The sequence below is a fragment of the Melanerpes formicivorus genome, unplaced genomic scaffold (genome assembly GCF_026170545.1).
Source record: "Melanerpes formicivorus ecotype bairdi unplaced genomic scaffold, bMelFor1.0.p_v2 SCAF_56, whole genome shotgun sequence".
Taxonomy (NCBI): Eukaryota; Metazoa; Chordata; class Aves; order Piciformes; family Picidae; genus Melanerpes; species Melanerpes formicivorus.
This window is the reverse complement of record NW_027142408.1, coordinates 3942821-3968116: the sequence shown is the minus strand read 5'-3', so window position 1 is coordinate 3968116 and position 25296 is coordinate 3942821. Positions and strand designations below refer to the sequence as shown.

Sequence of the window (25296 nt, the reverse complement as noted above, 5' to 3'; positions counted from 1 at the left end):
GAAGGGAAATAAAGAGTGACATTTACTCAATACAGTGTGAAGGGCATTGATGCTTTAGTCATTAGCTGCTTGAAGAACATGTCCCAAGGTAGGATAATGAAGACTTTCCTGACTGTATTCTCAGACAGTTCACTTGCTGAAAGCCTCCCCTAGTCAGCTGGCATATTTACCTGTTGATTCCCTTATTATCAACACCAGAATAGCCTCTTCATTGATAATCATTGTGGTTGTCTCACTGCCATTCATTTAGTGACCCTGGTGCTCTCTATCCTGTATTTTGAAAGCCAGGAATGACAATGGAAAGTATTTACAATACCTTATCTTCTTTTCACAGTTTATATATACCCAGTTTTCCTGTCTCTGTTTCTTCAAGAAGGAAGCTGACCATAAAGTGAAGTTCCCAGCTGGAGTCACATCCAAAAGTGCTGCAGACTATAGGCTGCCACTGTCAAATCCTTTGGGCCAGTTCTATGAAGGGGTTTTATAGCTCAAAGGTGACACTTTCAGCTTGGGAAATAACTAAAGCAGTGTCACTTTGACACTGTGCAGTGTTCATCCCACCAAGCACATGTGAATTTATCCTAACAGAAAAGGCTTGCACATGACTGTGGTCCCTAAAGGGGATACTTGGTTGATTTCTCTCCCCTGGTCCCATCCTGAAAGACACTGGCTGCAAGTGGAAGGTGTGACTCTCCACAGCTAAAGACCAACAGACCAACTCCTACTGTTTTCCTCTCACAAAACAAAATCTCTACAAGACACATGATATGATTTTACAAAGTCAGTAAACAAAAAGAAGGTTTGAGGACTGCCCCAAAGAATCAGTGGACCACAGGGGTGTCAGAAATTTAGTGAGCACAGAAGAGGATTCTAAGGCTAAAAGTGATTGGGAGATGACTTATTTTATGCTCTTTGCCCAAAGCAAGATCTGTTTACACCATAAGTGATGTATGTTGGCCTGACTAAAACCTGTTCTTAAAAACCTCAAAGGATGGAGGTTGTAAAGTCTGCAATATGGCTTTGCTATTCTGAACACCAGAAGTTGGTTCCTGAAAATGATATTCTTTGCCATAACTCAAGCTCTCCACTCATTGCTTTCCCAGCAGAAACAGAACAATTCCTTACCCTCTCTCTCACAAAAGCATTTCACACACTACAGCACGGTTCCCATGTCTCCCCAGCGTGTCTCTTTTTAGGTCAGACATCCCCTTCAAATTCAGTTCTTCCTAGGGGATATGTTTGCTAGACTGCTGATCATCTTTCTTCGTGGTTGAAAGTCTGGATGCTCAAAACTGGAGACAGTATTCCAAGCAGAAGTGAGTAAAACAGGAATTATACATGGTGACCCTGCTACTACATTCCAGTTTGATATCTCCTCCTCTTCCTCAGTAGCTAACATTCAGCTTGCTTTTCTTCTTTCATGCTTTGCTTTCCCTGCCCCCCTCCCCAGCACTGCCACACTGCGAAGCCTTCGCTGCCTTAGGCTTTGTGAGCTCTGGAAACACAACAATATATCACACTCCTCATAAAGAAGTTATCAGTGTGTTCTGTGAGTGCTTCTGCCAGCTTCCTATACATCTTAGTCTGTTAAGTTCAGAGGAATTAAGGTTGGACTAATCATAATGAAATGTCCAGTCCATCCATCCTCTGCTGGGTCTAAGGGTCTTTGACATGAAAGCCAGAACAATGACTCTGTAGCACATTTTACCACCATCACTGCGCCACTGTTCTCACTGTCACGTAGAAGTTGAGGAAACACTGCAACACTGCCACAGCTTTGTTGCCCTCTGGCTAAGAGATGGTAAGAATAAATCAAATATGAGACTGAAATGATTTCCCCATCTCCTGAAGTTTCAGGTAAGCTCTGAAAAGTACCTAGAACACAAGACATTCCTGCTTAGCTTCTTGACCTGTTTCCTTTCTCAGTCCTTCGAGTCTTCAGTTTACTGCCCTTGTACCCTACCAAAAGGGAAAAAAAAGACAAAAGAGGAAAAAAAGGAACAGGGAAAAAAGTAAAAGAAATAAAAAACAAGAAAAATGAAAACAGGAAAAAAAGTCAGACCTGGACTCCCAGAACCTCATACTAAGCATCCACAACGTAGCCTTTGACCAGAAAGGCATCTACAAGGCAGATCTTAGATAGTCCTGAGCTGACAGAGGCTTGTCAAGTCTCTGACAAGCTACCTGTCATACTCCTCTTTCTCTAGCAGCTCCAAGTATCAGTATGAGAACACATGATGCATTCCATTTCTCACTGGTTTTATGCATTCATTCGTTGCTTACCAGACAGGACTCAACTCACACAGCAGCAAGAACAGCAGTGACAATTTAGCTACCTGAGTAATTTGGGCTGAGCTATGCTTCTAAAGGCATTGTCCAAATGCCTTCTGAACACTGACACACTTGCGCCATCAACCAGCTCTCTAGGAAGACAGTTCCAGTGTCTGACCACCCTTCTTGCTAAAGAAATGCTCCTAATGTCCAGTCTACACCTCCTGTGGTGCAGCTTTGAACCATTCCCAGCAGAGCTCAGCATCTGCCTCTCTACATCACCTCCTCAGGAAGCTGTAGAGGACGATGTGGTCAGCCCACAGCCACCTTTTCCCCAGCCAAGGCATGTGCAGTGTCCTTTGCTGCTGCTCCTGGGAGGTGTTGCAGGCCCTTCAGCAGCTTTGGTGCTGAAGGAAGCTTCACATCCCTCTGAAATTGTGGGTGCCAGAGGTGCACACAAAACACTGAGGCAAGCACGTGTTTTGCCCTTGCGGCTGAGGTGTGTGTGATGCATGTGAGGCTGAGGCTGGTGCAGTCTGTCAGCGGCAGGTGCCCTGGTGACTGGGTGGGGTGTGTGGGCACGCCAAAAGCATATGTCAGAAGTGGGATTCGAACCCACGCCTCCAGGGGAGACTGCGACCTGAACGCAGCGCCTTAGACCGCTCGGCCATCCTGACTCACGAGCGCACCTCCCTGCTGTGCCTGCACAATCGGTGCATTTGCAGGTACTGTCAGCGATGCTGCACTGCTCTGACTCCCTCCCTCAGAGCTGGCTATGCAGTACTCCAAACGTGTTGTGTCGCTCACGCTTTCGTACTTGTGCCCAGCGTCACTCTGCCCCTGGTGCAGAACCCAGAATTTGTTCTTGCTATATTTGTCCTCGGTGAGAATCACAGAATGTTAGAGGCCGGAAGAGACCTCCAGAGATCCGAGCCCAAGCCCCCTGCCAAAACCAGGCTCACCCAGGGTAGTCTGCCCAGGAATGCATCCAGGTGGGTTTGGAATGTCTCCAGAGAAGGAGACTCCACAACCTCTGGGAGTCTCTTCCAGTGCACTGTAAAGAAGCTTCTCCTGATGTTGAGGAGAAACTTTGTATTCATTGTTCCTTGGCTTATTACTGCACACCGCTGAAAAGAGCTTGGCCCCCTCGACACCTACCCCTCAGATACTGATAGCCATTGATCAGATTCCCTCTCAGCCTTCTCGACTAAACAGCCCCAGGGCTCTCAGTCTCTCTTCACAGGGGAGATGCTCAAGTCCCCTAATCAACCTCATGGCTCTCTGCAGCACAAATTTAGACACCAGGAGTTAAATCTGAGTATTAATGTGATCCTGTTGGTTAAACACCTCTCAGACTGTGTACACTCCTGGAATGAACAACCCATAATGCTATCTGTATCCAATGTTTTATAATAGAAGTTAAAAAAACAAAAAGATATTTGAAATTATGATCCAAGAAGATGAAGCACAGAATCCCAGCTCCCAGCAGAGAGCTAAGTATGGGAACTGCAGATCTCATTATAAACACTTAAGCCTGCTTAAATGAAGGTCCCATCAAAACAAGAGCAGGGAAGGAGCTCTGCATATGGTTCTTCTACTTGCCAAAATCTGACATGGACACTGGTCCCCTTCTGAGGCACAGTACAGGAGTTGGAGAGATGTCTTTTGGCAGCTATGGGTATTATCAAAAAAAAAAGGTACAACACACTTGATCTGAATTGAAGGGGAAAAACACACCAAAAAAACCCAAAATAAAACAACCCCTCCAAAAAAACCCAAACAAACCTCCCCACAAAACAAACCAACCCACCAAAACCCAACCAAAACCCAAACCAAACAATCAAACAAAAACCTGCACACAAAAAAATCCACCTCATTCGAACCGGCTGGGAATTCCTGGTAGCATCTCTTGGATGGCTTGGGGGGGGAACGAAGGGGGAGTCATGGGATACATAGCTTATGACTACAAACATCCACAGACCTCTCTGCAGTGCATGCCACTGTCTTGATGTCCGGTAGAAACAACCAAGGTATCTCCAGAATCTAAGACTTCCCTTGGAGATGCAAGCAACCACACCTGAAGTTCAAAGCTGTACCACCAACATCTTGCCCGCAGTGTAGCTCTGTGGTAACAAAACACCAACACATCAATGCCAGACATCAGGACATTACTGCTGCAGGACAATCAGATGAACCCTAGCATTTTACCATCCCCAATTTGCATTCTCCTTTTATTGAGGGAAGTAAAAGTACAGTGGTGTTATTTGTCAGAAGGAAAAAGTAGTAATTTAGAAACAGCAAGTGAACAGCCAGAGAATTCAAACACGAGCAAACGAACCCTGGAAAATCCTTGCAGCCAGGACTTGTGTCACAGGGAAACAGCAGCCAACACAAACACGCCCAGCAAACAGCAAGCATCGGACAACCAACACAGAGTTACTTTTGGAAGTATTCTGAAACTTCAAATCCCTCAGGAATAAAAGCACATGGTGGAACCACTGCCTCAGTTAACCTAAAAACATGAAAAGAATCCTCCAAGTAGAAGCTAAATTGGATTAATTTCTCCTCAGAGGAGCTCGATCAGTGCAAAGCCTTGATCAGAGCCTGAATTTATGAGCAGCTTGGAGCAGCCACACGCAACTCATGCTGCAGTACATTTATTAAAGCCATGGGGGGGAGGGAAACAAATAAATAAATACCCAAGCCATGGTGGGAAATGAATAAATAAGTGAGCAAGCTGTGTAGAGAAGAATAACCAAGCACTTCTTCCTCCACTTGTCCTAACTTGCAAACAGTTTCTCATTACCTGTTAGCAGAATGAATTGTGTTAGTTGGTTACTCTGTACACAACAACGAAGGCAGAGCTTTCCCCTTGTCTCTCTTTTTTGTAAGGACTGGTTTTATTCAGTTCACCAGCTATGAATAAGTAACAAAACCAAGAAGCAATTCATTTTTAAGATCTTTCATGTAGGTCTCCTGGGAGGCATAGTCAGCATCTCAGAGGCAAAGTCAGGAAGGATGTCATTGCCCTTGGGTAGCCAACATTCATCGCAGTGGGCAGCCTTTATTGTCCACCATGCTGTAATAGCTCCTCAGTAGGGAAGGCAGCATGTAGCAGCACGATGACGTGCAAGATAATGCCTACAACCAGAAAACTGTTTCACAAAGAGCTGGCTAGAAATGAGTGTTTACAGAGGCAGTGGAAGGGAAGAAAGGCAGAGTGACTCTGTTCTCTTTTTAGTCCTGAACCTTTTTCATTCTCTGTCATGCTCAAGGAACCAAAAGAAGTTTCTTCCCACGCTGTGTTTCTCATTGGTCATGACTTGGTTACTTCTGTATTTCTCTCCTAAACTCTGCCATCCATCATCATTTAGCATCTTGTTTACTCAAAATAGGAACTGCATGTATCCAGGACATACCTAGGTAGGGACTGCTGCCCAGTTCCTTAGATGACAGGCATCATATCCTCACTGCCGCTGGAGAAGCTGAACGAGTCAGTCACAGCCATCAGCATTCTCTTGAGGTAGAGAAGGCAACTAAAAGGGTTACAGCCAACAACCTCATACAACTCAGGTTCAGAGCTTTCCAATGAATCCTGGGCAGGAGTGCAGCAGGTGAAGTCAAGCTGGAACTGATTATTTCCCCATCAGAGACATGTAGGTGTGCATGTGTGGGAAAAGCAGTGGTTTGCAAGGTGCTTGTTCTCCTATTTCTCATTAAACCTCCTGGAATCAGATTTTACAAGTCGATTCACCAATCTTCTCCTAACTTTTTACCCAGATCTACTTACTTCAGTGGACTCAGTTGTGAATGAAAACAGCAGCAGTTGGCATTCCCCCCCCTTGAGTAAGGACAGATTCAGTGAAGGGCTAAAACACCTGAAGGCAAAACCCAAAATACCTTCTCTGATGGTTTCACATCCAGAAGTCCCAGTCAGCTCCTGTCATGAAGCAAGGCTACACTGCTATCAGGAACGTGAGAGGCATGAAGCCAAGACAGCAAGTAGGTGTGAGACAGATGCTTCAGCTTCCTATAGAGCTGCTCAATTGTGCTTTAGAGTATCTGTCCACTCACTGCAGGAAGCAGTATGCCAGGACAAGATGTGCTGCATGCCAGCTTCACAGCAGCGAAATACTCCCCAAGATCAGGGCCTAATCTTTTTCTTTGGGAAGATGCAGGAGTCCATAAAATGTAAAGAAATACAGCTGCTACTGCTAGCCTTTGGGAGGCTTCACAAGCCAATGAATGAAAAACATCAACTAAAATCTGATCAGAGGAAGATGTCACCTGTCATCTGTTGTTTGCTCAGCTTCAGGTATACCTTTACCTACAAAAAAGCAAGTGTAAACAAATTATTAGTACAGGAACTGGCTGCAGCCAACACTTCTGAATGAAGCACACTGACCAGACACTTGGCCTTGGATTTGGTATTTTTAAGCCATATGGTGCAACAGTCATGCAAGAGGAAAATGAGCTGCTGCAGAGCAGCAGTTCCATCCACATTTGCTGCCACACTCTCTATCTTCAGCTACAATAGAAGGATACAGGCCAACACCCTGAATGGGCATCAAATACGAAAAGCCCCCCCAGGCACCCAACTGCCCTTACACGACGTAACAGGAATACCATCACTGCACTGCCAGACTGAAGCACTGCTGCCACAAGCGCAACCAGGGTCGACAGGGCACGAAACCAGGCCTTGGAAAATGCAGAAAGGTTTGGTCTGTGAAATCTGGCCCTATTTGCTTGAGAAAGAAAGAAAGAAAAGGATATTGCTGTGCAAGCAAACTTCCAGGGATGGGAAGTCTCAGGTATTGCCACTAAGCCCGTTCTGTGTGGAGCTTTCTGTGTGAGTAATGACAGAGACATAACACGAAATTGAAAAATGTTCCTACTGTGACATGGCAAATAGGAGTAATTTGAATTCAAGAATTGCAGTGGGAAACAAACCTGCTTGACTTTGCTTCAGGTATGCAGATGGGTTGCTTTCAAGCAATTATACTACAGTTATGCTGGTTCTCAAGACCGTCTCTAATAAGAAATCCAATTAACATCCAGCACTTTAAATAGGTGACTCTGAGAGTTTGGTGTTCATCCTCTCTTATCCAGATAAAAGATGAACACAATGTAGTTTGCATAACAACAACAGGAATAGAAACTAACAGCAATAGAAAGCCACAGAAAAAGACAACAGGTCCATCAGGGGAGCCCTTAAATACAGCTTGCTGTTCATGAATTGATCTCACAGGGTGGTTTCTAAGCACAACGAGTGTATGCATGCTGTATGCCCAGAAAAATAATAGGAGTGGGAAAATGGATGCTCTAATTCTTAAAGCATGTTGATCAGCCAGGATTAAAAGCATTGCATAAGAACATGAAAACAGCACCGGGTCTTCAGCAATGGGATAATGCAGTCATCTGAGAAATACATGTCAGAAAGATCTGCCTTCCATTTTTATTGGTGCAATTTAGGTAATGGGGAAGATGAATTCTGGTCTTCTAAAGCTACGGTGAGGATGCACATGCACAAGGAACAAGGTCAGCAACTGTAGCTGTTTATAAACAGTCAGATTGTGAATCTGCTACCTTGCTGTCCTGAAAGCTCCTCGCTAAGTCAGATTACCCTGGAGTTTGTTTATCATCCTGACATAGCTGAAGAACTACAAGCCCAAAGAATAGCAAGGGCTTCTTGCTTTCCACACTGCAGTCTGCAGTAAGAGCTGAAGAGCTGCTTCTTTCTCCCATGGACTGTGCAACAGTGCCAAACTGTACAGAATTCACGTGTCATCTACCTGGGTGTATCAACTGCAACCTTACCTGCTGGCAAAATGGATTGCAAAAAGGTTGAAAAGGTAATCCCCACATTCTATCAGCAGCTGCAGCACATGGATGCATGCAAACCAGAACTAAAGACCCTCAGACCAGCAACAAATGACCTGAACAGAAGCCTCGTGTAGAAATGCTAACGTACAGTGGGGCACACATCCCACTGAGGAGGTTTCATGGTGGTGTTCAGTGTAAGTGGCTCAGGACTGAGTATATGCAGCAAGTTGTAGTGAGAGAAGCAGGTGGCCTGACTGCCCCGTCTGGCACTCTACTGCAGGGAACTGCAATGAGCTTGCTCTTCTGGGAAGCAGGAACTACTGTTTGGAAGCAGATTTGCTTGTCAGGAACCCCACTTTGCAGAGAATGCTCATTCTCACAGCTCTGAATGGGGCTGATAGAACTGACAATCTTCCTTACACTGAGATTCAAATTAAGGGAAGATTCAAATTGAGGGAGATGTTAGTTTACATCATTTGCTTTCTAACAAACTAAGTATTAATTATTCATTCTAAGCCCTTAGTCCACACCTGGGTTAGCGAATGTCAGCCAGCACTGTTCAAGTCATGTTGGTTTCTGAACACATTCTGTAGGGGAAAGAAAAAAGAAGTAACAAAATTTAGTATGTAAGGATCTTGGCTTTGGGTATCTTTGGAAAGATGAGCTACAAGAATGCCAACCTGCCCAGCTACCAAAGCTGCCCAGCACCTGTGTGTAACCTGCAACCGGAGTGGCAGAAGCAGCACAAGCAGCACGCTTTGGGTCCACATCCTCCCCCAGAGGCCCCTGCTAGGAGGCATCCCTGCCATAACCTCCTAGCAGGGAGCAGGGGTAAAGTGCACAAACTCAGAAAACAGAAAGATGGCACAGTAGGAGCACACTGGATCATCTCCCAAGAGACTGGGAGGGAAGAGGGCAAGTCACTCACAGAGTCTACTCCATCAGATTTTGCCTCCAAATAGACCTAACTTTATAACTACTGTATTTCCACTCCTGTATGCCTAGGACCTCACTTTTGCAGCAGCCAAAGGCAGGAAAAGACTGGGGATAAGAAGAGATTACTCTGCAAAAAGAGTCTTACCCTATCTTTTCCTCTTTCTAAACAGATTACAAAGAAAAATAATATCTAAAATGAAGAACTGCAGCTCATGAAGCTGTCTCAAAGACACTGCTGAGAACTTCTCCTTTCGCCTTATCTCAGCCTCACATTTTTCCCCTACTTTTCTTTCCCACACACAATTATGCTGCTGGGCTTCTTTTGTTAATTAGGAACAAGGTCTCAAGTCTAATCTAGCAAGAGCAGAAGAAACCATTCCCTCCAAGAACACTTCACACTGATCCTCTGCTTTATGACAGGAATTTTAAATATTGGGGGCAAAACCTTCTCACAAAAGGCTGCCTCTGAATCAGCTGCTTTCAAACTCTGCATGTGGAAGGGTGGTGCGACGCTCCACCCGACGGGGCGGCACCACGCTCCACCCGACAGTTGCACTGCAATTAAAATGTAACATAACATAAATGAAAGCTTTCCATTCCTGTGATGCAAGCAGTGTGTGCAATGCCAGCTGAAGAATTTGCACGACATCTAGGGGAAGCAATTGTTTTAGTAGACCTTGTGAAAGAACAGAATATTCAGAAACCAGATGACTCCATTGAGAGAGCACCAGTCACAGACATGCTCAAAACAGCATCTATCAGATAGGACATGCAAAACTCTGGAACGAGATGCTCCTATCTAAATGAACTCAAATCTGTCCAAAGAAGTCACTCTGTATTCAACATACCACTGGTCACAGTACTCCCACTCCAAAACAAGTAACTTCAAAAGCTGCACCAGCAAAAGATTTTGGATTAATAGCTCCTGCAGATGGAATTTTCAATTAATGAATAACAAATAGCATGGAATCTTGCAGTCAAGACTATAGCCACTGGAATCTGAGCAGAAGCGGAGATTAACATACCACTTAAGGATGCACTAACCACCCTCAATACTTGCTGCTCCAAAAAAATTCCACATCCTAAGCACTTGGAAGGATGTGTAGTGACAAACGAGGCAAGATGCTAACATCAGCCCGTTCCCTGAAAAACATCCTTTGGGATTTTACATAACTCCCTGTTTTTCACTATTGCATCCAAGTCTATATGTAATGATACCATTAGTAACAATGCTGCTTGCTCAAATGGTGCTGAAGTGACACTGGACACTCAGACTGCTGGTTTTAACTCTGATTTTTAGGATTAGAAGACTGGAATGTAAATCAGGATTGACCAAAGAGATCACTGATTTCCTACTTGTCCATTTCCACTTAAACAGCAGCTTCAAGATGCCTTATTATTTATCCCAAACTAGGAGAGATCATCTTTCTTGCACAGACAGATCACTGGATGAATGTCAGAAACCTGGCTGCTTTACAGGGCTGTTCTCAGCAGGCTGAAACAGCTGACCAGTATGGGAATCCCCTAGATCTCATCAGCTAAGGAGGAAAAGAGTATTTACATACTCTCACAGTTCCAGGTGGAAGCCCAGTGCAGAGCCTACATGTGCTTCATCCTCATGCTTAGCGTCACTGTTCTTTTTTTAGCCAGAAGGAGCTTATCTTATTACCCTTCTTAGCTGGGATCTCCACGTACAACCAGAGCACATCATCATCCCAAAAGGTACAGGCAGCACACAAAGAGGCAACTCAGACACTGCCCCGTGCCTCTCAAATGCCTAAGAGGACTCCATTGTTAGTTTGGCTTTGTGCAGCCCGTTCATGTAAAATCCTACTGATTCCTGTCTCCCAATTCAGCCCAAGCTGGTGAGGGTAATGATTAAACCCAGGCCAACTCCTACTGCTTTGCTGAAGTACGGTGAAGATCCCCTGGTTCTGCCTGGCAGGACACACAGCCCAGTTTTTCACCATCATCTGACAATATTGCAAGCTTCCTATATTCATGCATACAGCTTTCTCTATTCTTTTTCAGGTAATACCTCTTGGCCATTGTGAGCAGCTTCTGCCTGTCTCAGGCTGCCTGCATAGGCCATTCTCTCCAGCAACATCCCAGTGTGGCACCTGCACAGCAGCTCATGGCATAAGAGGAGAGTGACAAGAGGACATCCTTATTAAAAGCACAGTTTCACCACTGCCACCAGCACACAGAAGGGCACAAATTACCTTCAGCACGCTGCAAATACAAGCACATATGGGGAGGCTTGAGAACAGCAAAGCCCTCTGACAGAAATGAATTGAAATTAAATGCCAAACATTCATCAGATGTTATTTATGGGATGTTGGGGCAGGCTTACACATTCCCCATTCATACAGAAAACTCACTGCCACTACTGCAGCCTCAGAAGCAACAGACATAGCTGCCTGCACCAATATAATTACAACAGCTTCTGAGTCACAGAGGACAAATCTGGCCCATGCTGATGCATTATGCAGAGCATCTATAAAAACGCCTGTGCTGATAGCAGTAAGCAAGAACTATGACCATGGAATTGGAAATGTTGTCATTGTCTCCATAACACAGAATCTCTTTTGTATAGCAAATATAGGGAAGTGGAAAAACGAACACCTGAAAAAGCTAATGAGTGATTCAACCCCCAAAGATTCTCCTGTCCACCTGCTATTTTTATTCAGGTCTCTCAGTGGATTAGCCAATATCAACCAAAATATTTGAACTATGAACTGCACTGTTTCAAGGTCATTGCTTTTCAAACAAACAGGATTCATTGGAAGAGAATGAAGGGGTCTGTGCTCTGTCCCTGTGATCAAGCCACTTGAAATTTGCAAAACAAAGGAGCAATACAAAATGCTGTTGTGTAAAACCTCAACTTACACAACTCATTTTTCACCCCACATCTGGCTTGAGACCCTGCAAAGAACATGAGACATTTGTTCCTATCTATCCTGGAATTAAAGAACTGTTTTGGTTGGAAGAGACCTCTGAGACCAAAGTCCAACCCCAGTCAAGGATTTATATCACAGAGGCACTCCTCTGATGCACCAGAAAAAGCTTCATGTGCTTTTAGAACTGATTAAGGAAAAAATCAAATAAATACAAATTCATACCCTCAGTAGTACCAGTGTCCACTCCATGGCAGCTTAGTTCCATACCCTCAGTAGTACCAGTGTCCACTCTAGGGCAGCTTAGTTCCATACCCTCAGTAGTACCAGTGTCCACTCTAGGGCAGCTTAGTGCCATACCCTCAGTAGTACCAGTGTCCACTCTAGGGCAGCTTAGTTCCATACCCTCAGTAGTACCAACGTCCACTCTAGGGCAGCTTAGTTCCATACCCTCAGTAGTACCAGTGTCCACTCCATGGCAGCTTAGTTCCATACCCTCAGTAGTACCAGTGTCCACTCCAGGGCAGCTTAGTTCCATACCCTCAGTAGTACCAGTGTCCACTCCAGGGCAGCTTAGTGCCATACCCTCAGTAGTACCAGTGTCCACTCTAGGGCAGCTTAGTTCCATACCCTCAGTAGTACCAGTGTCCACTCTAGGGCAGCTTAGTTCCATACCCTCAGTAGTACCAATGTCCACTCCATAGCAGCTTAGTTCCATACCCTCAGTAGTACCAATGTCCACTCCATAGCAGCTTAGTTCCATACCCTCAGTAGTACCAATGTCCACTCTAGGGCAGCTTAGTTCCATACCCTCAGTAGTACCAACGTCCACTCTAGGGCAGCTTAGTTCCATACCCTCAGTAGTACCAATGTCCACTCTAGGGCAGCTTAGTTCCATACCTTCAGTAGTACCAATGTCCACTCTAGGGCAGCTTAGTTTCATACCCTCAGTAGTACCAGTGTCCACTCCATGGCAGCTTAGTTCCATACCCTCAGTAGTACCAGTGTCCACTCTAGGGCAGCTTAGTCCCATACCCTCAGTAGTACCAGTGTCCACTCCATGGCAGCTTAGTCCCACATGATGAATTAGCCAAAAGGCAGAGCAGAAGAAAATACATATGGACATAATTGTATTAAATATAAACATGCAATGTTTGCCTCCCTATTGATGAACAGAAGGTAGGAATAGTCTTCCCACATGGCTTAGAGCTATTAGCAACACAGTAGCTGACCCTTCACTAACACATGGGAACAACCTTTCACTACCTGTTGATTTGTGGAAGAAATCAAAGGTGGATGATCCACCATATTCCATATATTAAAGTCAACCTGTCTTTCTCCTGTGGCTCCATTCTAGTGCTGAAGCAGCTCTGTAAGGGAAGGACTAAATTCATTTCAGCGAGGAAGTACTGATGCTCTGTACAGGTTGATTTGGTCTAGGTGATAAATTCATAGTAAAGAACACTAGCATGTGTTAGCAGGGAAGGACCAGACACAGGTAACTTGTGCAAGGCAATGCTGTAGTACTTTGCAACAGACTGAGCCACAGTCTCTGTAGCCTCCTGCCCCAGGCTCTGCCAGTTAATACCTTAAACTTGAAATGAAATGTAGCACTTACAGCTCCCCTGTACCCAAGTCATGCTTCATATGCCTGCTCTCAAAGATTACTACTGATTTTCAACTGTTCTCCTAATGCTTTCAGTTCACCTACCCTTTGCATTAGCACTTTTTACCAAAGAAAGTATAAAAATCAGTGTGACCTATTAGCAATACTAGGACTCAAAACACCCATAAAGGCTAAAACTTCAGTAAAAGCAAAGCATGAAGAGGCCTACGAGGTGACTGAGTTGGTGGGGCAGTAGAGCCAAGAAGTTTTGAGCCACATTTCCAGCTCAGATTCTTTGCCAGATCTGATCATTATGAGTCATGCACTCTTATGAACACATTAACTGATGATTCCATTGTCCATGTGCAAATGCACACCTGCAGAGTCATGCTGTTCATGCACAGTGATGCAGGTATCTCACAGATCTATAGAAGTATCTTCAACATCAAAAGCCTGGTTGGGACAATATCAGAACAAGTAACACAAAAGATTACAGTTCAACAAAACCAGGAACCTTACCTAAACGATCAAGGTATATGATAAAGGAATGATCAACACAGTATGACAGTAGTCTTAGCTATGATGATCTATCAGTCCAATAAAGACCTTCATGTGTTCCTCCTAAGTGCTCTGCAGAGCTCATTCACTGTGGAGAAAGCACCTTAGAGGGTTATAGTTTTAAGGCCTTCAGGACTAACGTTGCATTTCTCAGCCAAGATGGAGAAGTGGATGATTAGTTTGGTTCCTGGAGAGAATACCATTTTCTCTTGATCTGTTAGAGAGGTACAGTTAACAATGCACCAGCAGCAGACTGGACTGTCATTCAAGTTCATCAGTTACACGTTCCTTACCCATCAATTCACAGGCTTCAGATGTGCTGCAGCTCAGAGATGGTCATGATCATTAATTTATCACTAGTCCATTTTTATTAAATGGAACAGGAATCTGCCTCAGAAGGAGACCTGACAAAACACTGGTTGTTTAAAATTGCAACAGTCCAGAACTCCATACAAACTTGAGTAATCTAATCCTGGCATGGAAACCGAATGCTTGATGCACTGAAATTTGTGTGGTGCCACTGCAGTATAAAATGTCAGGCAAGCATCTGGAAAACTACAAGCTGCTTACAGCAGCTGCACTTCTTCACCCCATCTCAGAATGGGTTTCTGTGGACTGGCACAATCTGATGTAAATTTACCCATCCAAAAGCCATCCTCTTCACTTTTATCCAGGCCACTCTTGAGCATCCTTCTAATAATCATGCACAAAGTGATTTGACTCATATGCATTAAAGCACACTGGCAACTGCTTGTGCCCTCACACAGGTATAGATCTGGCATATGTGAAGACATTTGCAGACCTTCAGGAAAAACAAAGGGATAATGCTTGTCATAGGAGAAGTTGGCTTTAAATAACTTCCTATTACCTAAAATTCTACTGGTTTACACAGTGGTGTGCATGTGGAAAACTGAAGAACAACACTCACCTACAACATGACTGGGTAGTACAAGGAAAAAGAAAAAAGTCATTAAAAAAATAAGCTTTTAATTGTTCCTCCTCTTCTCAGATTGACTCAGCACGAGAGCCAGGTACTTTTGCCAGAGAGAGCTGTCATTAATGTAACTGGAAAGGAGAAGCAGAGAGAACGACAGGGCTTCTTTACGTGTTTCATCAAAAATTATTTCCTCCCTATCAACATCAGCTTTCAGATGTACTCCTTGGCTTCTGCTGAAGGTCCATGGGTTCCAAAAGGTGGTCTCTTGTGCTCCCCAGAGGAGGTCACACGGGAGGACACGTGGCTCTTCCTTTAGGCAATTAATTTCTCCTGCCCATTGCCACATCATCTTACATCTCTGCCTTTGGCTACACCCCAGAAACAAAAGTGGTTAGATGTAACTGAGGGCATTAAAAGGGATCAGAAAGGACAGTAACAAGTTTGCATTCTGCCCATGCTATGGTTTCAGGACATGTTTCTCAGAGGCCCCTGAAAACTCAAGGAAAACAAAAGGTAGAAGGGTTTGGGGCAAATACACATGGTTAGATAAGAGCAGCTTTCCTGGGCATCGCCACATACAGCTGTGTTACAGCTTCAGTGAGGTCAAGCCACACCTCTCAGTACGATCTCAGCCTCACTCAAACCTAACAGCAACATTAGGAGGTGGTGGCAGAACTGCAGTGAGACAATTTAGTGTTCACTGTGCCACACTCCTGTGCCAAACTAAACATGCAGACAGTCTCTAATCCGCTTCATCATCACATCGCTCTCCTTCCAAACACCTGTGAGCTCCACGCAGCGTCTCCATCTGGTTAACTCCAGCCACTGCCACCACCAGCTTCCCCTGCTGCAGCAGACCTTTGCTCCTGTATGTATGTAGCAGTCTTCCAGCAGATGAGTAACATAACAACCAGCACCAGAACCAGAGGACACAGTCTCAAGCTGTGCCAGGGCAAGTTTAGGCTGGAGGTGAGGAGAAAGTTCTTCCCAGAGAGAGTCATTCGTCACTGGAATGTGCTGCCCAGGGAGGTGTTGGAGTCACCGTCCCTGGAGGTGTTCAAGACAGGACTGGACGTGGCACTTGGTGCCATGGTCTAGTAGGCATGAGGTCTTGGGTGACAGGTTGGACTTGGTGATCTTTGAGGCCTTTTCTAACCTTGTTGAGTCTATGACTCTGTAATTCTGGTGAACAAAGCTGAATCTCCTTTGCAGAGAGGAAGGAAAAATGTGACATGACTATCAAGATCACTAGTGTCTGGCTAAGCAACATTCACAGAAAGAATGCATCAAAAGCTCTGGACAGTTTTCAGCTCTATATTCATGCAGTGTTTCTTTCCCCCAAGAGTGCTTCACCACTCAGAGAACAGGAAGGACACTGCACAAGTAAGCAGTTAAGGTATCCTGTGTCTCATCTGATCAGAGTTGTTCAGTCCATAGCTTTAAGGTACTCTACTTAAGTTCTATTAGGGTGCCAGAAGTGTTAACTTCCTCATGAGGCTCTCCAAGGTGATTACCACTGCAGTGTTAGAACATTTCACTGACATTACTGAACTGATCTTTTCATACAATGTTATGTTGTACAGCTACTACTCTCTTCATTTCACACATGCAGATGTTAACCATAGAGACTAAAGGTAAATGAAAAATGCCTCCTTTACTTTAGGTATCCAGGCAGCCTCAGCTCCAATATTTTAAGTCCCACAAAGGTCAAAAAAAAAGAAAACAAAAGTAGTTTACAATAATAAGAGGAAGAGTAAGGGATTGTGAAGAGGTAGAATGAGGTGAAATACCCTCAACAGGCTTGCCTGCATTACAACAGATCACAGAGAACTGGGAACTCAGGATTCCTTCTGGACTCTGTAGCACTCTCACAGTCACCAAGCCTCCACCATCTGCATGTCTTCCCAGCTGCCTAATACCATTCTCACCTTCCCTCAGACCCATCCCATCACCACTGCCTCAACAACCTTATCCAAACAATCCTAAGGTTCTGTCCAGGCAGCTCATTCAAATCAAAGACCTTCTCTCTGAGGGTACCCAGATCCAGGAACAGTTTTTTGCCTCAGCATTTTCAGTCAGGATGTTTGCTCATCAGGTTAGCTGGAATCCAGGCACACCCCAGTGCCTTTTGGGCCTTGTGAGTACAGCCAACATGCAAAACTACACTTTCTTCTATCACCACTGCCACAGACAAGGACTGAATTAAGTCCTGCTTGGCATTGCTTTCTTAGATGCAAGTACACACACTTGACAGTTGTGCCCTCTGGGACCCCTGAGCACAGGGATGCTTTAAATGGAAAGCCATGCCTGGGGGTAGACTCTGAGGTGCAATGCAGCACAGTTAATTTTGTGGGGGTCTTTAAAACAAGTAAATACCCACATGCTCTTCTGTAGAATGCTTATGTAGGGGTACAGAGCACATAGGAAGACTCTAGGAGGTAATAAACAAACCAAATCAAGTGAGCAGTGATGTTGCAGCAAATGTTAGTTCCACTTCAAACCTTTCCTTAGAATTTCTTACACACAGCTATTCCACTCTTTCCATTCTAGAGGTGTCCAAGTCACTTGCTGCTTCAGGTTAAAACTTCTCAGTGCACCATAAACACAGGCTGTAAGATTTCAGATGAGGCAGGCCTTAGTGAAGGGAAAAAAAGAGAGGTATGAGAGTCAGCATATGAGAAAGGAGTGTTCCACACAGACCAGCGAGTTCCTGCTGCTATCATCATTTCTGCTGCATGGAAAATGCATGCAAAGACAGACACCATGTTTGGTGATACAGAAGGTATGAGTGGGGTTTCCATCAGTGGCTTAAGTCCACACTTAAAATTTGTGTAGTTCTTTGCAAAGTATTCAAGCAGGAAGTGCCACAAAGAGCTTGAGGTCTCATCCAGAACTGAATGACAGTGAGCTAGCATTACTCCTGTGGCCATAACATCTTACTGTAGTTAAGTGTTCATACTAATGCTAGTAAAAATCAAAACAAAGTGTCATAATTCCTGAGAGAATGACAGAAACATCCACAGAAATTAATGAGAACATTCCAAAGAGTTAAAGCCAGAAGAAACAAAGATATTTTGTTTCCCCTTGCATCCATTTTCCTTGCTGTTGCTGTGGGCAGTCCTGGGCAGGAGCTGCTTCCTTCTCTAGAGGGGATTTAAAAGCTGTTACAGTTTCTCTCTTCAGAAGCTAGAGGATCTGTGCTAATCACCAGTTAATCATCTTGGAATATGCTTATATCGACATGAACGTTCTGGTGCAACAAAATACCTAAACCAAGCTGGAATTCAGCTGCCAGAGGGTCAGGTGACTGAACGGATTAGGTTTACCTTAACAGTATATAAATATCAGTTTCTGAAACATGATATTAATAATTCAATCTCACAAAGGAAGTATAAAGAAGACTCTCAAGTGAATCACTTGTTGCTGCAGTGACTATAAACACTAACATTTATGATTTATGAAATACAGAGATGATTTACTACTAAGCTTTTGCACAGCTATAGACAGACTAAGGAATAAATAATAACATATTTGCTGTTATTTTAGAATCTGGTAGTGTTATGCCCTTGGGGGGGGAAAGTTCTGATTACAGCATCAAAGTCTTAGCTTTATGTGCATGTCATCTTACAGAAAGGTTTCCAGATACTTACTATCTACAGCAATGCTTAAGTGAACTGATTTACCCATGAGTTTGTCTCACCCCTCTGTGTCCCAAAAGCATTTCACACAAAGGAGCACAGGAGAGCAACGATTCTTCTTCTCCTGTGTTTCCACAACTCAGGTTCATGGTGAAACTAAGAGGAAAGGCATGCACCCAGTGTCTAGAAAGAAAAAGCAGCAGAATCCAGCAGCCAGGCTGTGCGTCCACACAGCTCATCTCCTCTGCCAGTGTGGTGTGCCAAGGGGTGAGGTCACCAGCGAGGACACACGAGATGCTTCCCAGCATCCTGCCCCACCGCCTGCGAGAGCCCCTTCCAAACCAAAGCTCTGCACTAGCAGTACCAGCAAAAAGCAAGGTCCCAACCACTTCAGAGAACTGGTACAGCCTTGCTCCACAGCAAATAACCCTGTGTCCATGAATGCAGAGGGGTTAACTGTGCCTTCACAGGTCTGAGGGCTACGTCCCAGGCTGAGCCAAACTGTTACTCTTTGGGCATTGATTACTGAAGCATGTGTAAACTGCAAGAGCAGATCTTGCACAACTAAGGGTCTTATTCAAAGACAGAAGTTCTCATTTCCACAGAAAACCAGCTTGCTTTTGCTAACATTAGCTTAAACTCAGCTTAGTATTCAATATTTCCACTTCTACTTGTATCTCACTGTTGATCACTGATAGATCTACCAGCAAAGAAAATGGCTCCTCTCTCATCTAAATCTACCCTCTTTTAGTTTAAAACCATTTCCCTGACAAAAAGACTGTCCTCATGGTAGGCCCCCTTTAACCACTGAAAGGCTGCAGTAAGGTCTCCCCAGGATCCTTCACTTCTCCAGGCTAAACCTCAACTCTTTCAGCCTTGCTTCATAGAAATGTATGGCCCTCCTCTGGATCCTGCTCCAGAACGTTCATGTCTGTCTTGTGCTGTGGGTTCCAGAGCTAGATACAGTACTCCAGGTGGGGTCTCACCAGACCCGAGTAGCACACCATTGCCTCAGGCAGCTTTGCATCCACTGGTATCCCCAAGTCCCTCTCTGCAGGGCTGCTCTCAATCCCTTCATCCCCCCAACCTGGACTGACACTGGGGAATGCCCCAACCCAAGTGCAGTCACTGCAGTTGGCCTTACTGAACCTGAGAGGGCTCACATGGGCCCACTTCCCAAGCTTGTGCAGGTTTTCCTGCATGGATTCCCTTGCTTCTGACACACCAACTGCACCACACAGCTTGGTGTCATCTGGAAACTTGCAGATGATGGTATCGGACAGCACAGGCCTCAGCAGAGATCCCTGAGAGACAGCACTGTCCATCTGGGCATCAAGCCAGTAGGGCATTTTATTTCTTATTTTCCCCCAGTCATGTTCTGTGTGTGTGAAGTTACTGCCCTTGCATCCAGGACACAGCAGGCAGAGCTTCCAAGTGACACACACCAGAGTAACTGACTGGTCTCCAAAACGAGAGGGCCTGACAATACCTAAACAGCACAAGATTTGATAAGCTCAGTTTCTCCAAGACATCATCCATCTATACAAACTGACACAGAAAGGATGCTGGGCAGTATGTAGCTCTTTGGTAGGCAGAGAGACCTGACTGCTGGAAGTGGAATAAAACCAGCAACATGCCAAGATAAGTTATGAACAGCAAACACACTGGCTAATTAACTGGGAAGTTCACAATGGCTTTGGATGCACTCACAAGTGCTAGGAGAGTTTTACTCCAAATGAAGAGCATTTTCTTTCTAAGCAGTATGCCTCATTCAACCAAGGACATACTCAGGAGTCCAACAGTCCTTAATAAACTGGAAGTCACAGCACACGTCCCTCTGGCCCTTACTGTGCTGGGGGAATCCTCCCGTTCCACACAAGTTGTAAGTTTAACTCTCCCTTACAAACCAGTCAGTCTGGCTTCCAAGGTTCATTAACTATTAGTCAGCAAATACTTTGTTACTTCAGCCCTAATCTTGGCAAGATGGTGGAGAGGATGGGGAGCAGAACAGGACCCCCATCGTAACACCAAAGCACACTATCCATGCTGCTCAGACTCCCACTTCCCCCCTGCCCCCCATGTTAACATCACTGGACTGTGTGGACAACACAATACATCTGCCCCAGAGGAGGTACAATGCTTCTGTGGCAAAGAGCTCATTTGTAATCTGTGTTCAGGACTCCTCTTGGAACTCCATCACACACATACAGTCCAGCTTGTGGGTGGCTCTCCTCTCCTCTCCTGGCTCCTATGTCTGGGGCCCCTCTCTTTGTATGAAAATACCCAAGTGTATTCCTGAGGAGTAACAAAATGAAGCCAAATGGACCTTTCCCCTTGTGTCATTTAAGAGCTAAGGACCCAAAACTCCAACTACTTCTGAGTATAATAGCTGCAGAATATGAAGAGATTTATGGGTTTTCCTCCCTACTTTTGTCTTTCCTGGTTTGTTTTCTTTCTGGGCTTGTTTGCTTGCCCCCCCTCTTTCTCTCCAAACCCAGTTACAGTAGAATGCAACAGAACACAGAGAACTATAACAGAGTAACAAATGCTCCCTCTCTCTCTGTTTTGCTACAGCAAGGTAAGGAAGCAGGAGGAGGTCATCACTCGCTTGGGTGTGTAATTGACAGATACAGGCAGTCACCTCCGTGTGCAGGAGAACCTCCTTAACGGCGCTGCTGCAGCCGTCTGTGACACAGGCCTCTGCACAACCTACAACATTTTGACCTGAAGATCCAATAACTTCCTGTCTTAGAAACTGCATGACACATCCATAATGCACCAGGAGATAGCCAGGAGATACCTTATCTCTGTTTAATCTCCAGTACCACTGCTAGACAGGAGCAGATGCTAGAATAAAAGGGTAATTTACAGCTCACTGCTGCAGTGCAGCACGTGAGTATCTGCTCCTGGCACAAATCACCACCAGGGAAATTAAGATAGCAGTGCCTTTCCCATCTGAAAGTCTTCCCCAAGAGCTTCAAGCACATGCAATTCTTTGCCTATCACAAACTGCTCCTTCTACCTCTGACAGCCACAGTTCACAGCAAGAAAGACACCCTACCCTAACAGCTGTCTGTGCAGCAGACAAGGAATCCCTCCTAAATAGTAAATGCCTCTACTAAACAGAAGTATGGATACCTCCCGTGTGAACCCCTTCATGAACATGGAGCTACCTTGACACTCAACATGCTTGCCAACAGTCAGTACTTGCTTCTGCAAGGTGTTCCCCCTCCATGGCTTTCAATAATACACTTAATTTAACGTTTTTGATATAGTAACTTAACCAGCAGCTTGGTAAAATGTGAAGGGAAACAAAATGTTGCAGTAGCTCCTCAACAACAGATAGTGAGAGACCTGCAAACTCACCTGGATGGATAATGCTAACAATCCTACCCTGGGCTAGCTGCCTTAGAGAATGATGACTTCCTTATGAGAACTTCCCAGAGCATTAGCAATAAGGGGTTTGGGGGGCTCTTGTCTTCTTTTTAATGAAATTCAGCTTTTACAACAAAACATGGCTTTCCTCAGCCCTTCTGTTCCCCACAGCACTGGGGGAGCACAACAGACGATATCCTACAGGGTGAGATGACATCTTCTATTCAGAAGGACAAACAGGGATGGTATTTCTAAATTGAACAAACAATGGAGAAATAAGTTTTCCAGGGAAGAGATGCATAGAGAAAGAAGCCAGGGCTACTTTTCTCGCCTGAAGGGCAGAGAACAGGCAGCTGCTCACCAGACATTCCCCAACAGTTAATATGTAACACCACGGCCACTCAAAGGAGTTTACTCATTGTCAACAGCTGGGCTCCAACCCGGACAAGAAGAATCAACTGAGGCGACGGGAATGATACAGCAGTGTACATACCATGGCTATAAATTCTACTTTTTATTGCCATATGCTTTGACTACCCAAGAAATCTGCCCTGCTAAGGATGCTGATACTAGTGCCATTCCTCTGCAGAGCTCTGAACTATAATCAGCTGTACTAAGATGTCGTAATGTAAAATGAAGCAAACAAATTATGACTCCAGGAGCATTAGGAAAGGCATTTTTAACACTTAGACTTTCAGAGCTTCTGATATCTTCAGCAAGTTTATTTGTTAAATACTTGGTATTATTTCCACTTAAATCTAATTACAGGAGGGAAATGGCAAGTTGCCACACATCAGTTTCCTTATTTTTCACTACACTGACAACAGAGGTAACACAAGGTGTGCTTTCCCACTGCATTTTCTATGGTCTTGTACAGCAAGCAAAAGGCATCTGCCTCAGAATTCCTCCCCCCCATTATTGCATACTCATAAAACCAGAATTGACAGGACAGCAGTTTAATCGTGCACAAACCAAACCACAACCCTGCATGCCTGGATCCCAGAAACCCCCAGATCGGTTGTTACTGTTTGAGAAGGGGGGGTGCGTTTCATTTTGGAACAGGGAAGAGTTGCAGAGCTACCCAAAGGGTCACACAGCAGTTTCGTCTGTCGTTGCAACAGCATTGATTAACAGAGTCCGGAACACCTGTGGTAGGGCTTGCACATTCTGTCTCCTTCATCAACTTCAAACTAGAGTAACTTTTGATGAGGCTTGGCATGCACATAGTTAAGCTTATATGAATATTAACGACGAGTACTTCACCAAATCGACATCAATGAGCAAGGATAACCATTCCTGTAATACTGTCGTAGGTCAGGTCATTAAAATGAGAACACCTGCCCGGACGGTCTAGTGAAAATCAAGATGGGCTACCTACCAAGAGCACCTTACTAGCCCCTGCCTAGTCCAGCTCCTTCACCAGTGTCCTGCTCAGCAGCACAACGCTCCTCAGTGATGTTCTTTCACTGAAAGCCACTCAAATTCCTCTTTTCCTATTATTTTAGTTAGATGGCTGTCTCCATACAACTTTGCAAGCAGCATGGGAAGCTGAATCGGGAAACAGCTTCTGAAACCTTTCCTCATTTCAGAGCACGGGAAAAGAAATTAACTAAATCACAGCATTCGCCACACGCAGTGAAGAACTTCGCATTGCCCAGGACCAGCGACACAGCTCACCCGTGAGAACAAGAGCAGAAGGGGCAGTTTAAAGCTTGGTAACAAAGGCCCATTGTCAGAGGGCAGAGCTCGGGGGGTGTTTCTAGGTAAGTTAACACAGTGCCCTCCCGCCGAGCGAGGAGAGGACCCAGCACAAACTGCGGCAGGAGGGCAGGGAGCCGCGGCCGCAGCTCCTGGCGGCTGGCACTTTCTTCCCGGTGCTACCATCTGCTAAATCCCAAACTCCTCCAGCCGCCGCAGCCTCGCTGGCTCTGACGGCGCACTGCCTGCGCGGCTACTTGCGCGCTATCTTCCCCTCGCGCCCTAGCCGCAGCCCCCCGCTCCCCTCCGCGGCCGCGCACCGCGCTCGGACCGGCCGCACCTGCCGGCGGGGGGGAGGCAGCGCGGCGCCGGGGCCGCCACGGGCACCTGAGCAGACCCGGGCGCTGCGGACCTGCCGCGGCCGAACCGAGCCGGCAGGCCGCGGCTCGTGCCCGAGGCGGCTGGACTCCGCGCCCGCGGGGCCAGCCGCTGCCCCGGAGCCCCGGGCCGCTGGCAGCCGAGAAGTTGCGACGGCCCCGGGCAGAGGGGACGCAGCGAGGGGGACGGACTGCAAAGGGCAAGCGGGTCGCATCCCGCTTCCCTCCCGACGCCGTCCCCCGGGGGTGGGAAACGCCGAACTCCGAGCTTCTGCCCCCCCCCCCCGCCCGCCCGGCACCGCGGCGGCCACCCCGCGCCCGCGGAGAAACTTACTTGCGGCCGGCGGCGGCGGGCGCCGCGGAGCAGCAGCGGCACGCGCCTCCTTCACGCGGCCCCCCGCCGCGCGCCCTCCTTCCCGCCCGGCGAGCGCGGCGCGCGAGCGCAGCCCCGGCGCGGCGGCCGCTGCCGAGCGGCTTCGGACATGCTCAGTCCCCCCGCCGCCGCCGAGCGGAACCTACCACCGGGGGGGGATGGAGGGGAGAGAGCACGGAGAAATAGAGGGCAGAGCTGGATGCTACCAAGAGGACGAGCTAAAAATAGGCACCGCAGAGAAGAGCAGCGAGAGCTTAAAGGGGAAGAGGCGGCCTCGTTCCCCGCAGCCCTGCTCTTCCCCGCCGCGTCCGAGGAGAGGCAGCGGACCCGGGGAGATGCCCTTGCAACCCGCTCCCGGGTCCTGCCCGCGCCTCTGCAGCGGCAGCCCCGCGCCGCGCTCGTTTGCGGCTAGTGCCCCCGAGGCGAGCGGGGCTGCAGCGTGCGCGGCACGGCTCCCGGAGCGCCCCGGCGCTCGGGCTCTGCCTGCCCCTCGCCCGCACGCTGTCTAGCAGAGGGCCGGGTCACCCTGTGAAGCGGCAGCTTCCGAAATCGGGTCTTGAGAATGTGTCGGAGGATTCCAGGCAGCGTAGAGCTGTAGGTAATTGTTGGAAATGTGAATGGGCGCTTCTGGTGCGGCTTTTAAGCCACGGCTTATCGCTCTCTGCCTTCCTAAAAGACCAGCAAGAATAAACATGACACCACCACACTGGTTTCAATTTATAAACATACTGCAAAGCCTAAAATTACATGACCCGAGCGGGAGTTTGGGGTTGTTTTTTTCTGAATTTTGCTTTTATAGAAATAGAA

The 25296-nt window shown here is 46.3% G+C and overlaps 1 protein-coding gene and 1 non-coding gene across 6 annotated transcripts in view; both read right to left on the bottom strand.

The window, feature by feature from the left end:
* OXR1 (oxidation resistance 1) overlaps nt 1-24619 on the bottom strand; it is a 190956-nt gene extending 166337 nt beyond the window's left edge. Inside the window, exon 1 of one of the 5 annotated variants that reach the window (XM_068161275.1) lies at nt 24451-24619. Coding sequence is in view for 3 of the 5 variants with exons in the window: in XM_068161279.1 (XP_068017380.1) it covers nt 4253-4267 (15 nt within the window). In the remaining 2 variants the exon portion in view is untranslated. Of the gene's footprint in view, nt 1-4252; nt 4346-17549; nt 17569-24450 lie in introns of those variants that run through there. The other 4 variants (XM_068161276.1, XM_068161279.1, XM_068161277.1 and 1 more) reach the window with 4 other exon arrangements.
* Nucleotides 2866-2948, bottom strand: TRNAL-CAG (transfer RNA leucine (anticodon CAG)). The gene has a single exon. It is a non-coding gene; the product is annotated as a tRNA-Leu (tRNA).
* Nucleotides 24620-25296: the final 677 nt, after the last annotated feature.